Source organism: Falco rusticolus, chromosome 3 (assembly GCF_015220075.1).
Source record: "Falco rusticolus isolate bFalRus1 chromosome 3, bFalRus1.pri, whole genome shotgun sequence".
In the NCBI taxonomy this organism is placed as follows: Eukaryota; Metazoa; Chordata; class Aves; order Falconiformes; family Falconidae; genus Falco; species Falco rusticolus.
The window spans coordinates 108,563,359-108,576,718 of NC_051189.1; the positions used below are offsets into that span (position 1 = coordinate 108,563,359).

The window sequence follows — 13,360 nt, forward strand, 5'->3', positions numbered from 1 at the left end:
CTGCAAACAAAGCTGACAATAACTGGACAGGCCTATAGGCAATGGAAATGACCCACAAGCACAGTGACATTTATCCTACGTGGGAGAATCAACACTCCCCCACTTCATCTGAACCAAGCAGTAGAGGGAACAAATGAGCTGTGCAATAATTTGAATTGAGTTTCTCTAAGAGAGCACAGGAAGATAAGACTTGACACCAGCAAAGCTCTTCTACGCTTCCCCAAATTACTGCAATTTCAGTCTTGTTCTCATTTCCAAGCAGGTTTCATCCAAGCCAGAACCAAATTAGATAGGAATAGTTTATGTGAGACACACAGAGAGATTCTAAAACAAAAACAACCCCAAAAATCACATCTCCCTAAGCAGAAAAGCAACTTATTCACATTTTTTAGCCTGGAGAGCAGAATGTAACATCAAACTTACAGAGAAGCAATAATTCTCACAAAAGCAAGCCCTGCACTGCAAACCTCCTTGGGGAAAAACCCCATGACCTAACAAATCTCCACTGGAGGCAGCTGGCAATAAAGCAGCAACACCGAAGGGGAGCAGACAGGAGTGCTGCGGGGAACAAGGCACCCATGCAGGGACAGGCTCACAAGTAAAGGAACAGAAATACAAAGGCCAAATCCAAAGCAAAATCTCACTGAAACCAGGAGCCTGAACACCAGGACAGCCTTGGTGTCAACAGGCAGGCTTGCAAAACCCCCACAAACCCTCACAAACACCCATGTTGCCCAGGCTTTGCTGTCCAAAACACATCTCTGCTTGCCTACAGAGATAAACCACCCAAAAAAAAAGGGTCCTGAGCAGGACATGCACAAGGGATGGTAGACCCCCCTGCAGCAGGGCAAGCACGCCCAGCAAGACTGCTTAGTGCAAAGAAACAGCATCTCACTGGCTTCCAGACCAACTTTTACTTGCTCCGAGGCACCTAAGAGACTTCAAGCAAATGACTAGCAAAACAATGCAAAAAAAGGGGGGTGTGGGGGGGAAAGGAGTGAGAAAAAATATAATCCATTGACTCCTACCACTGGCACAGTCTCAGCCTTAATTACGCAGCCCAAGCTGGGCTCTTCAGAGCTGAACTTGCACTTCAAGCATGCCTTCAAAACCATAACCACTGTGTTTCCCCTGAAGAAAACACCAGGCCCTTGTGGGGAAAAGCTACTCTGTGCTGGAAACAGAGCCTAGACGTGGTGTGGGTGCCCAGAGTCCCACATGTCCCAGAGGGGAGCTCAGAGAGGGACAGATCTGGCTGAGCCCTTGCTTACAACAGGCTGCAGTCTGTCCCCACCACTGCCCTGAGGCTGACACTTTTCATGCTTGTCACAGCTGAGGAGTGATTTTTCAGGAAGGCTTAAAGAAAATCCATTTCTCATTTATTCAGCGTTTATTTATAGCTGCAGAAAAATTGTCCAGTTGCCATTTTGTGGTCAGACACCCAAGCAGTCTCTGAGCTCCACAACCTCTCGCTTGGCTCCTGCTGCAACAGCTCATTTGGGAGCACAAAGGGCCAGGCGCAGGTCTGCAAACCTTACCTGCTGGGTCTTGAAGGTGCTCAAGAAAGAACAGTTACTGCAAAGCAAGAGAAAATGGGGCTGTTATGCAGAGCAGAAGCAAGGCAGTACACCTGGCTGCTTTGCAGGTATGGTTCTGCCTTGCGACTGTGGAGACAGCACAAGCAGGCAAGGGAAGGCACTCTGGCACAGGTGATCCCTTCTGGCATGTCCATCCACATCACAGAGTACCCTCCCCAGCTCTGCTCCAATTGCCAAAGTGCAGAAGAGGTAAACCTTAAATCTGACATATTTTGTTGATCAGGGCAACAAACAAACATACAAAACCCTAATGCTTCTCAGAGTGCACAGGCATGCTGAGAGCAATGCACTCACAGGTGCTTGTCAGCCCAGCCAGGCTTGGGCTTGCTGCTACAAACACGAATTAGGACCACATCTCCCTCCTAAAGCCCCAGAGATGTTAAGTTCAACACCACCAGGAAGGTCAGCAGCTAAGGGAACCAGGGCTTCCCTCAATGAACATTTCAAGGCTCATCAGAAAAGAAACCTGTACTCCACAACTCAAGCAAATTCTCCTCCCTGCTGTCATAACTTCTTTTTTTTCTTCCAATAAACACATTGCCTTTGTTTTTTAAAAGCAGAATGTTTCCACAGCCAAAATGTCCCATGTCCTATGGTCACGCTGGTATGGGAGGAACCAAGTGACTTAAATCCAGGCAGCTTCCCAGCCAGCAAGCACATGGCAATCTAGAGAGCATCACAAGTCCCCAACCTACAGAATAGCATTTTCTGGCTTCAAAAGGTCCACAAACCACAGAACCATGAAGAGCCAGAACAGTTATATTCTCATTTTTCCATATACAGAAAAGGTACACAGGGCAGTTCATGCAGCCTGGTATGAAAAATGCTCTATCAGAAACAGCCAAGGTGAGGAGAGCAAGCACAGTGCCATCTTCACCCTGTAGCAGCCACAGGTGTTTTTTGTTTGTTTGGGTTTTTTGTGGGGTTTTTTTTGTTTGTTTGTTTGGGGTTTTTTTATGGACCTTGCAGCATCATGCAGCCAGCATGACTGCCTGCTTGGACCCACCACAATAATTTCCAAACTCCATGTCCTCCTGCACCACTGCCACACCAATACGGACATAACCTGCTGTTTCTGTGGTGGCTTTGAGCTGGTACAACAGCCAGTGTCTGGCTACCATTGTTCAGAGCCCAGAGTATCCTTCAGCATTAACTAAGCACGAGATTCAAATATGCCCTCCAACAGCAACTAAAGCATCATTCATCAACGATGACTGCTTTTAAAGCAGCACATTGCCAGGAGAAGTGCTGCGGGGTGTCACCCATAACCTCCCCGTAACGCTCCCCACGAGCAGCCTGCTATACACAGAACAGAGCAGATGCTCCACGGCAAGCCCTTGCCGAGGGCTCAGGAAGTCTATTTTGGGATCTCATATGTCAGTCATTTACAAGTCGATACAGTTCCCAAAGCAAATGTCATAACAGGAAGAAAGAAACCAGTGCTGGAGCTCTCCCACAATAAAACGAAGATGTTGTCAGGGCAGGACGTATACTTCTTCACCTATGTGCACAAGCAGCTCACTCTTACAGGTGCTCCTCTTCAGGGTGTTGCTCAGGTGAGCACTTGTTGCCCTCCAAACAACCAGGCACCAGAGCCCTAGTTTCCCGTGAAATAATTTCATAAACGGGGCACAAACTACTCCAGCCCTCTGCAGGGTGAAAAAAAAACTCGTACCATTTATGCAAGTAAACACACCTACCTCCTTCTGAGAGGCATCAACTTCTCTGCACTCTTCCAGTCTTTTCAGCACAGCCTGGGCATCAGAAAGGGCCTCAGAGAAAACACTTTCATATCGAAGAAAGAAATCCAGTTTACAGCTTTTACTCTCTGCTGCTGTGTGAGAGAAACAAGATCAGTTATTTGCTAATTGAAGGGATTCACAGAAAGCATGATGTGATTGAAAGGCATCGGTTTGTAACCAGCACATTGGCTATAATAGGGAAACAGTGACTCACAAATCCCTTCTGAAGATACCACACAGCCTGCAAGGAAAACCAACAGTTTATTTAACACCAGTTATAAATGGAACATTTATTTTAAACCCAGTACAGCCTATTTTTTCCTCCCATGCTGAACAGGAGTTTAAAGGATAAGGTAGCATTAGCAGGCAACTCTCTTACTGTTATAAAGATTGCCTTATCAACCTCATGTACTGAACTAACGCAGATCTCACCGCATGTCAGATGCAATCACATGCATGGGTGAGAAACTCACTACTGCTCTGGTAAAGTGATGAGCATTAAGCAATTGCAAAGGCTAAAGGAGAGTATTGCACAGTGCCAAAGGAAGGAAGTCCCTGCAGAAAAGGGGAACATATTGGCGCTGCTCCCATCCCATGATAAACTAAAAAGCACCAAGGAAAAGACCCCCCATAACAGGACAATATGAGTCAACAGAGTTTGAAATAATAGGTAATGCTGTGTCCAGACCTGTGAAGTCTCACCTAAATCCCTCACTCCTCCTTCCTCCTCTGGAGGCTCAGCAAGTTCCTCTTCCACACAGCCACCCTGCTCAGCACAGGCAGGCTCATCAGGATGAGAGCCTGAATCCTCCTGGAGGGATCTGGAGTCACTTGACATTGCATCCTGGTGAACCCAGGTGTGATTCACGGTAAGTTCCTGGCCAGGAGGAGAAACATCTGCTTCCATTTCTGCTTCTACAGGGCCAGGAAAAGGGGAAACTCTCTGAGGGAGGAGGGTATCTATTTTTCCTTCATCGGGTTTTCCAGACTGGGGCAGGTTATTGGCTTCAGCGTGGTTTCCAGATGAGTCTGCTGCCTGGCTGGAGACTTCTCTCACTACCTGGTCCTGAGTAGAACAGCTGATGAGGTCCCTGAGGAGGTTTTTGCAACTAACAGCCACATCAAACATCTGCAGACTATCTGCCACAGCAATAACTTTGGTGAAATTGTGTTTCCCCAGTGGGAGCTTGCCACTGTACATCATCTCCAGCAAGAGCGCAAACTCCTCAGGGGTCACTACAGAAGCATCGATGGAGATTGTATCTGTGCTGTCCAACAAGGATTTGAAAAGCAGGCTAGCAGCAGACAAAACCACTTTGTGTGCTCTAAAATGAACATTTCCAATGAAGACGGTGCAATCACAGAACTGTTGCTCTTTGCAGAGAGCGTACAGCTGCTGCAGCAGCTGCTTGCTGTAACTGGGAAGCTCCATGCCACCAGGGTCTACTGGCCTCCTCTCACTGTGGTCTCCACACTGCTTTCATAAAGCCCAGCTAGCAGGGAAAAAAAAACCAGAAGAAAAAAAAAAGGATCCTGTTAGCACTTTGCTCAGAGTCAGACAGAAAGAAAGAGTAATCAAAAAATATTTTTCAGTTTACACCTCCTAGTAGTTTACTATACTGCAGTTCAGTGGTTATAGTAAGAGGCCCCATTCTGAACTCACACTCCCCAAATTCAGCAACTTGGCCTACTAGAACTGAAGAGCCTAGATGCTGTTCAAATACAAATGCTTCAGAAAGAGCTTGGCAATGAGTACTGAGTCCTAGGAGCTATAAAAAGGAAGAAGAGACTCCCTGATGTGCCTCCTACCATGCAGCTCAAGGAAGCGTGAACACTCTTCGTACCAGGTACCGCAGTGCCAGGCTTCGCCTGCATGCAGAAGCTGGAGCTGATGCTGAATTCAGCAGCTGGTTTGAAAAGGGCAGGTGGGGAAGTAGTGGAGGAAGACCTGTTCAGGCCATCTAACAAGCACAGAGGAGAATCTGAGGTGTTGGTTTTGACCCGCAGAGCAGCAAGTGGTTTGGGACCACTTTTGCTCCCCACATGACTGCTAAGATCAGCAGGGGCACAGGACAGTTAAGAGAGAGTGGTCTGCTTGCAGCCCAGGGCCTTCAGCATCTCTCTTCTCCGCACACCACAGTCCTAACTCATCAATTTACAAGCCTTCTACCCCAAGCTGTAATTTCTTGCAGAAGTCCACAGCCCTAATACCATCTACCAGAGCCTCCCGTTTACTTTTTCCGCCCTGTTCCAGGAGAGAGAACAGATAGGACATCTGCCAACAGAATTTTTATCTGCGGGATATCTGCAGGTTTTTTCTAAGCTAGACAAGATAAAGATGTTACTGCCTTGTCTACACACTAGGATGCCTAACACTGGTGCTGGCAATGATGCTGAAACAAAACAGCATGAGCATTAGTGGAAGAGCATCAGATGGACATGATTTACACTACCCTCGCTTAACATCTTTGCACCCAGCTTCCCACTCTCTTGTAGAGAACAAGAGTAATATTGCCTGTCATAAGGGCATGAGCTTTAATGAGCTGATGCTCATATACCACCTTGAAGCGCTGCCTCATACAAAAGCAAGCTCGGAGCAACTCCCCACTCACACCAAACTAAGTTGCAAGCAGACACTGGGCACCGGTTGAGCTGGTGTCTCACTCCCACGAGGCACCAACCCTTCTGGAGTTCAGACTTTGTGGGAAGCAGGACCTCCTGCCCACAGGCAGGCAGGACTCCAGCTGTCCTTCCGCATGGTGCTGCCTTCGGTGGCTGTGGGAAGACAGGAGGAGCCAAGAGACATCACTTCATAGCAGAGCTACAGACAGCCATACCACCCCTGCATGAGAGCTCCCCTGCTCAGCCAAGAGCTCCCCTGTGCTTTAAGGCTGAAGTACTGGTACTGTGTAACTTGCCTTTCAATCATTAGGATAAGATCACAGATGGTTTTGACATCACCTCAAAGCAGAGGTGTCACGCTCTCCATCTGAGTAGCTTTGAAGCAAGAGCAGAGGGTAGATGAATCCTTTTCTGGAAGGCTGGGAATCCTAAGTAGTCGTCAATACCCCACCCTTCTGCTTCCCAGGAGCCAGAGCTTCTCCAAGCGCATCACAACCGATGGCTGTCTGCTCTGCAGCTCATCTCTGCTGCTTTGCAAGTACCAGATCCACCCCCTCACTCCTGCACAGGGCTGGCCACCTACACTTCCAGCCTATTAAACACACAGGCTCTGCTATCCTCCCACACCATTGTAAATCATGAGTAACCGAGCTGCCATTGTCAGAGTTGCTGCTGGCCGTGGGAGAAGAAAGAGACCCGTTTCTTTTGCCAGACTCAATGTAATGGTAGTTTTAGTCCACCCACTCCTTCCCCAGAGCTGAAGGACTTCCAGTATCCAAGACGAAATTGGGTCTGCTGGTTAAATAATAATAGCTGTGGCTCTTCCTACAAAAGGACAAGCAGGAAACATCAATGTCCTGGAAAAGATGTCTGCTCACTTTGCCATGAATAGCCTTCTGCATAAACCCACCACTTCCACTGTGGCAAGCTGCAAGAAGCAGCAGCACCGTCTGCTCCCTCTGTTCCTGGCAAGAATATAGAAGACATATTTGCCCATGACAGCTCAAAACAGTAAAGCTCTAAGCAGCCTAGCAGCACCTCCCCTTCTTTATTACAACAACTCAGAGCAGTGGAAAATGTGTCCCAAGCAATTAGATCAGACATATTTGCTAAAATTTTTACTTCTTTAATTACAGGGACCCAAAGATCCAGTACTGCCAAAGAGAATAGACATTTTTTAATGAGGGGTGATGGCCAAGACCATCCTCAAGGCAATTGCCCCCCACTTAGAACACACTTCAGGCTTTTATTCAAAGCTTATGGCCAGAAGGGACCACCACCAGTAATCTTATTTCTCATCTGTCACTGCCTCCTAGATTTCCAGACTCAGTAATTTGGGTTTGGCTAAAGCTGCTCTTCCAGCAAGACGCCCAGTCATAAGAACTGATTTTCAGGGGGAGGACCCTCCACTGCCACAGTTATTCCAACATTAAATTACATGCCTTGTTTCTTACCCGAATTTGTCGGCTTCATCTCCCAGCCACCTTCTAGACAGCTTTTGGGAGATGTGGCTGTGGGACTGGACTGAACTGGGAACCTCTCTGAGAGCAGCAACGAGCCCTAAGAGAGCACGAGCTATCTGCCTCTGCCAGCACCACGGGTAAGAAAAAGCCATTTGCCACTTTTTCAGCTTAAAGCTGCTTCTCAGCATCCTCCTTGGAGCCAAGCTCACTGGAGACTTTTTATGAATTTCAAACTTAAGGTAAAAAATGGTTTAAGCAGGTTGCTTGTGGGGCCTCTGAGACCTGAGCCACACAAGCACTGCCCTCTTCCAAAATATCATCTTACTTGAGTCAGAGACAGATATTTGCTCATCTTAGCTGCACAATAAATGGGCTTTGCAAAACTAATCTTTTGAGGAACATCAGGGGACATCTTAAGCTCCATCCTGCCAGCTTCCCAGGGAGAACACCAAAGGTGGCTTAGAAGTTTTCATTCCACCGCTTTCCAGTGAGACAGCAACCTCAATCAATTTGAGCCAAATTTTCAGAAGTGCCTAAAATTCTTAATGCTGTACTTGACCACGTGTCGATAAATGTCCTCCTGCCACCCTTAAGCAACAGTTATCATTTGTGACTGCTCTCAGGACTCCCACTTCAGCAAAGAAGCCCCTCCCCCTGAACATCCCAAGTACAGGAGGCCCAGAATGGGTCTGCACAAACATTATCCTCTCAAACATTTCAGCTCTTTCTTCCTCTTCCCAGGTATTTCTGTCCTCGCCTACCTCCACAGTTTGAGGGGATTGTGCCTTTTTCTTTAAGCTACATTAGAACAGAGAAAAGATTTGCTGATAGTGACAATGCTTCTTCACAGAGGAGGAGGAAATAGGAACACCCGATTCCATCCACATAACTGAAAAGGAGTTTCCAAATTAAATTACTTTTCTTCATTATTCATATAATTACTTCCATCTAGATTCAACAGATTCAAAAGCCATCCACGTCACTAGGTTCATCAAAAGATAATTGGAATTTAGGACTAAGCACTTCAGCAATTAGATGCTACAGAGATAGGTGTTCCAAAGATGCACAAATGAGACCATCCCTCCCTTGCAGTTACGATGCTGCCACAGTACCCTCACACCATCAGAAAGGCCATCACAAGGCACAGAAAGAAATTTAATGTTGCCATGACCTTAGAAAAAGGATTCTGTATGCCCCTCACTGCTGTAATTAAGGGCTTTTACAAGGTGCTGGTCAACACACCTTCTGGCATTAATGAAATAATGCCAAAAGCTACTTCCTGCATTAATTAGTAGCATCTCAGTGGCCAGCTTGAAGATGCATCCCATGTCTGAAATTATTCCTTGGAATGCACATGGAGCAGGCTTTTTTTAGCGTTAAAAAAATAAATAAATTAAGAAGCCAACAACTATTGCTGCACTGCTAAAAAATTAAGCAATACCCTCACACTGCTTTTTAAAGGCACAAACCAGCAGCCTTGTGCTCCCTCTGCTGCTAGCACACTGCAACGCTCGGACGGCTAATGAAGCTTCCTAAAAGCAATCTGCATACACAGTGCAAAAATAGAAGCGATCAATTCCTCTGCAAGCTCCAAAAAGCTAAAACAAAGCAGGCAGAAAAAAAAATAAAGTGGACAGAAAGCGATAAGCAACATGGAAGAATCCAACCTCTCTGTCTCAAGTAAATGCCATTTACATTAGAGCTGACTGGAGGGTCTCGCAGGAACAGCCCACCAACCCTCCTGTTCCCCACGCTCAGCTTTCTGCCCAAGGGAGCTAAATCCAAAGTGGTCACTGAAGTAAGCGCAGGTCCTGGCCCAGGAAGGCTCCCTGTCCCTGCGAGAGGAGCTCACCCTTCCTGCACATCCTCAAAAGGCTCGTTTCACAAGACCCATGTACATCAGTAAATGCAGCAGGACAGAAAGCTGAGATTTGTTCTCTCATATTCCTTGGCCCTGCAGTCCTCCCGGGGTACGACAGCAGCCTCCAAGTGATGGGCAACTTTCTGGTTTTAGCTCTGAGGCATTAAGGACAACAGCCTTAAAATCAGAATCTGAATACTTTTTGTGCGTGTTTACCAGTTTCCTGTTTTCTTGTTACTAAGATGATGACCTTACAAAGACGGTTATTCGAAAGGCAGAAAATCACATATTGCAATTCAATTTTCTTACCTCTCCCACCAAAAATAATTCAGTCTTTGAAGTGCTGAAAGAAGCTGAGGGATCATTACCTTTCTCCGGGGTGCTCTGAAGGGCCAGAGCAGGCAGCTTTCCCAAAGGAAAATGTAAAATCCAGTATGAGGAGCCAGGGCACACCAATTTGGTTTTCAATCTATTTTGTTTCAGTTCAGAGCATCAACGCAGACAGATAACAGAGGAAAATAAGCAACACTTTGACTAAATTCAGCGCTCCACAGTCTCTAAAGGCAGTGGAATATACCGCTCAAAAAACATGCAATGCTTTGGCTATCTGTCTGCAATGATGCGCTGACTAGAAATATAATAGATTGAAAAACGAACAGTTGTGCTCTAACTCTTATCAGCAAGTTTTCCATTTCTCTGCAAACCAAGGGCTACCCCAAGAAGAGAATGAAATCACACAGTGGAAAACCAGCACCAACTCAAAGCAACAGCTGAAGTTTGCTCCAGTTGTTGCTCATCCACATTTCACTGTGCCCAAGAACACCGGACATGCTAATTATATTTTGCAGGTTCCTATAACATCCTCAAAAAACAAAAGCTGGATATCTGAACTCTTCTTTGTCAGGTAGGTTTACATCAGAGCAGACTGCATGTTGCAATTTATTAGCAGGTTTTTTTAAAAAACAAACAAACAAACAACCCCCCTCCCCAAAAACACGACTTTGACCAGCTTTTGCAATCCATTTTGCTGTCCGCAGAAGCACAGAAGACATTTGTTCCCGCACCCAGGAGCGGACAAGGCACAATGCACCCATACGGTGCCTTGGTCCAAAGGCCTCTTCAAGTACACGGGGAGGGAAAAAAAATCCCCACCTTTAAAATGACACTTCTCAAGCATTGGTCAGCCAAACCAGGGACCAATTCCCTCAGACCTTGTAATAAAAGTACACAGAATTACTTTGAGCTGAATCTATTGAGACAGAAAGCCAGGAGGCAACTGGATTTCCAACCACTGTCATCTATAGCTTCAGCCCATCAGAGAGGCACCCCCCCAGCCCCAAAACTCCATTAAAGCACAAGGACCTACAGCAACTCTTCAAACATGAGCGCAGCTGCTTTAAAACAGACAGAGAAGGATGCTGCAACATAAAAGCCTAACAGCATTTACCCCAAGAAACCAACTCGCTTCCTCCCGTCGCCTGGAAGGCTTCTATAACTGCTGAGCTGTGGTCTGGGCAACAATGGACACATTCTCAGCACCTTCTTTAAGCAATATGTTTGGCAGTTAACTCAAAATATACTGGAAAGAAAGTTGAAACAAGAATGAATGAGCAGGTTACAGAAGCTGGGGTGGTCGGCTGGGAGAGGACCTCTGTTCTGGTCTGTACTCGGACAGGCTGCTCCTGCAACTCCCTGTCCTTGGACTCGAGTTTGAAACGCAAATTACTCCTCAAATGCAAGACACCTGGTATCTCTTAACCAAAAAGCTGCAGAATCATACTGCCTGGTGTCACATTGGGCCAATAATCCAGGTGTGCCAGCCTTCCTTTCTATCACAGGTGAAGAATATACTGCCAAGACACCCCCGCAAGCCTGGCCCCCTCTGGGGAGGAGGTGGGCTTTACTGACCAGCACCCACCGCAGCACATTCCCATAAAACTTCTAACTCGACCTGGGAACTGGCTGCTACAGAACAGGGCAGCAGCTCTGTCGAGCTGGTGACGACACAAGAAACTGGCTCAGACTGCTGATTTCTTGGCACAGCACAAAAAAAAACCCTCATTTATTTGTCTCTTGGTGTCTTCCAACCCTCACCTCAATGAACAGATGTAATTAGCGGTCCAGAGAAAGGAGAAGAATCTGCTGTGGCAAAAGACGTGGAAGAGCAAGATGATTCTCTTCCATGCCTACCTTTAAAGAAACCCACTTTCCGGAGAGGTTCACAGGTTCTCCTCAGCAGGGTACACAACTCAAAAGAGGCCTTGAAGCACAGCTAATGAGAAACATTTTTGGAGGCAGGGGGAAAATGTCAAGGGAATCCAGCTGCCAGGCTTTGGCTCACAAGTCGAACCAAAATTCCAGCAGAAGCATCACTGCTTTTAAGCAAAGGTTACCAAAAGAAAAACCCTGCCTTACTTCCCATACAGCCATGCAATCAAGCAGCTCCCTTTGGCAGCAGGTACACGCGTAGTGTTTTAAATAAGAGGGATAGCGGTCCTCCCATATTTTTTTTCCCCTCTTTTTTGGCCACCCATGGTGCACCTACCAAGCACACCTTGACTGAACACAGCGCTGCCGTCGGGGGCCACCTCCCGGCCGGGCTGCGGGCTCCCCTCAGCCCCCTCGCAGGCTCCGCGGGGGCCAAGCCCACCCCACGGGTGAGGGCGGGCGCTGCCGGTCCCACAGAGCCAGGCAAGGGCCCCCTCCCCAGCACGCCAGAGCCCCCCCGGACCCCCCGCTAGGGCCTGGCGCCGAGGTGGGGCAGCGAGGCCGGAGGGGCAGGCCGGGGGGCCGGCCGGGACACCCAGTGGGGTGGCCTGCAGATAGGGCGGCCTGCAGATGGGCCGAGCCAGGCGGGCCAGGCCCTAGGCCGCCCCCACAGCGCGGCCTCCAAGCCCCCGGCCCGGCCGGCGCCACCGCCGCCATGGTTACCTTTATTGGGAGCGGCGCGGCGGACACGGGAACAATAAAGCTTCAACAACAGCCGCCGCCGCCCCCCCCCCCCCCCCGCTCCACCCCTTCAGCGGCGCGCTGCCGCCAGCCGCCATCTTGAAGCGGCAGCGGGCCCGCGGCACGTGATGGAGGCGCCGGGGGGGCGGGGCGGGGGGCTGGGCATGCGCAGTGCTCTCGCTCGCTCCCGCCCGCCCCCGCGCTTCCGCCCACTCACCGCGGCTGTGAGGGAGGGGCGCGTCATGGCTGCTGCTGCCGCTTGGGCTCCCTCTCGGAGATCCCTCGGTTAATAAAACGGCGTTCTCCTGGGGTAGAGCTGGCGCCCATCTCTTTAGGAGGGCGGTGACAGAGTGCGGGCCCTGGGCGAGCAGCTTGGTGGCTGCGAGGAGCCTGCTGGGCTGAGGTGGGCCCCGAGTGGGAGCCCGGCCTGGCTCTGGGTCACCCACCCGTGGGCAGGGTGAGGGGAAGGGAAGGCTTGAGCCGGTCTGGGCCTTCCAGAGCAGGAGTTATGGGCGTACTTTGGAGGTGCTGGCTGTGAGAAGAGAACAGGGCTGAGGGACACAATCCTGGCAGTGGGATCCCATCTTCCTTCTGCTCTGTCAGCTGCTTGCCCAGCTGCTAGCCCTTGGCTTCGTGGCACGCTGCTGGAATGACTGCCCAATCACTTCTGTCAGCCATCTCACCACTGTAGTGAATGGGTGGGGTGGGTGGCAGGGACCCCCAGGGTGTATGGCCAGCCCCAGGAAATGCAAGGGGCAAAGGAGTCACCAGATGCTGAAGGCCACTGTGGTTTTCAAGGTCCTGGGTGTGTATGTACACCACGCATTAGCCTAGGTAGGGCAGGATGGGTGGGAGCAGGCTGTCCTTGCTGAGCCTGTGTGCAGGCGTTGTGCTCTCAGGGCAGAGGTGATGAGACCCTAATTTGTATTTCTGTACAGATGCATGCTGGCATAGCAGGGATGCTCCTTGTTCCTCCCCAGGACCTTGGTGTGTTTATGTTCCCCATCTCTCGGTAATCTGACCCAGCTACAGGCCAGAGGGTGCCTCTGGGTGCATTTCATTTCAGCAGGCTGAGACCTTCCAGATGGCCCCAGTAAGTGGGACTGCCCCCTGCCATCAAACAGC

At 49.0% G+C, this 13,360-nt stretch overlaps 1 protein-coding gene across 7 annotated transcripts in view; it reads right to left on the reverse strand.

Annotated features, from left to right (window-relative positions):
• Window positions 1-12,348, reverse strand: part of ZBTB40 (zinc finger and BTB domain containing 40) — a 39,553-nt gene extending 27,205 nt beyond the window's left edge. For 5 of the 7 annotated variants that reach the window (XR_005103189.1, XM_037380335.1, XM_037380333.1 and 2 more), the window contains exons 1-2: window positions 4,043-4,772; window positions 3,299-3,432 (exon numbers count right to left, since the gene is read on the reverse strand). Coding sequence is in view for 6 of the 7 variants with exons in the window: in XM_037380335.1 (XP_037236232.1) it covers window positions 3,299-3,432; window positions 4,043-4,772 (864 nt within the window). In the remaining variant the exon portion in view is untranslated. Of the gene's footprint in view, window positions 1-3,298; window positions 3,433-4,042; window positions 4,834-12,217 lie in introns of those variants that run through there. The other 2 variants (XM_037380334.1, XM_037380332.1) reach the window with 2 other exon arrangements.
• Window positions 12,349-13,360: the final 1,012 nt, after the last annotated feature.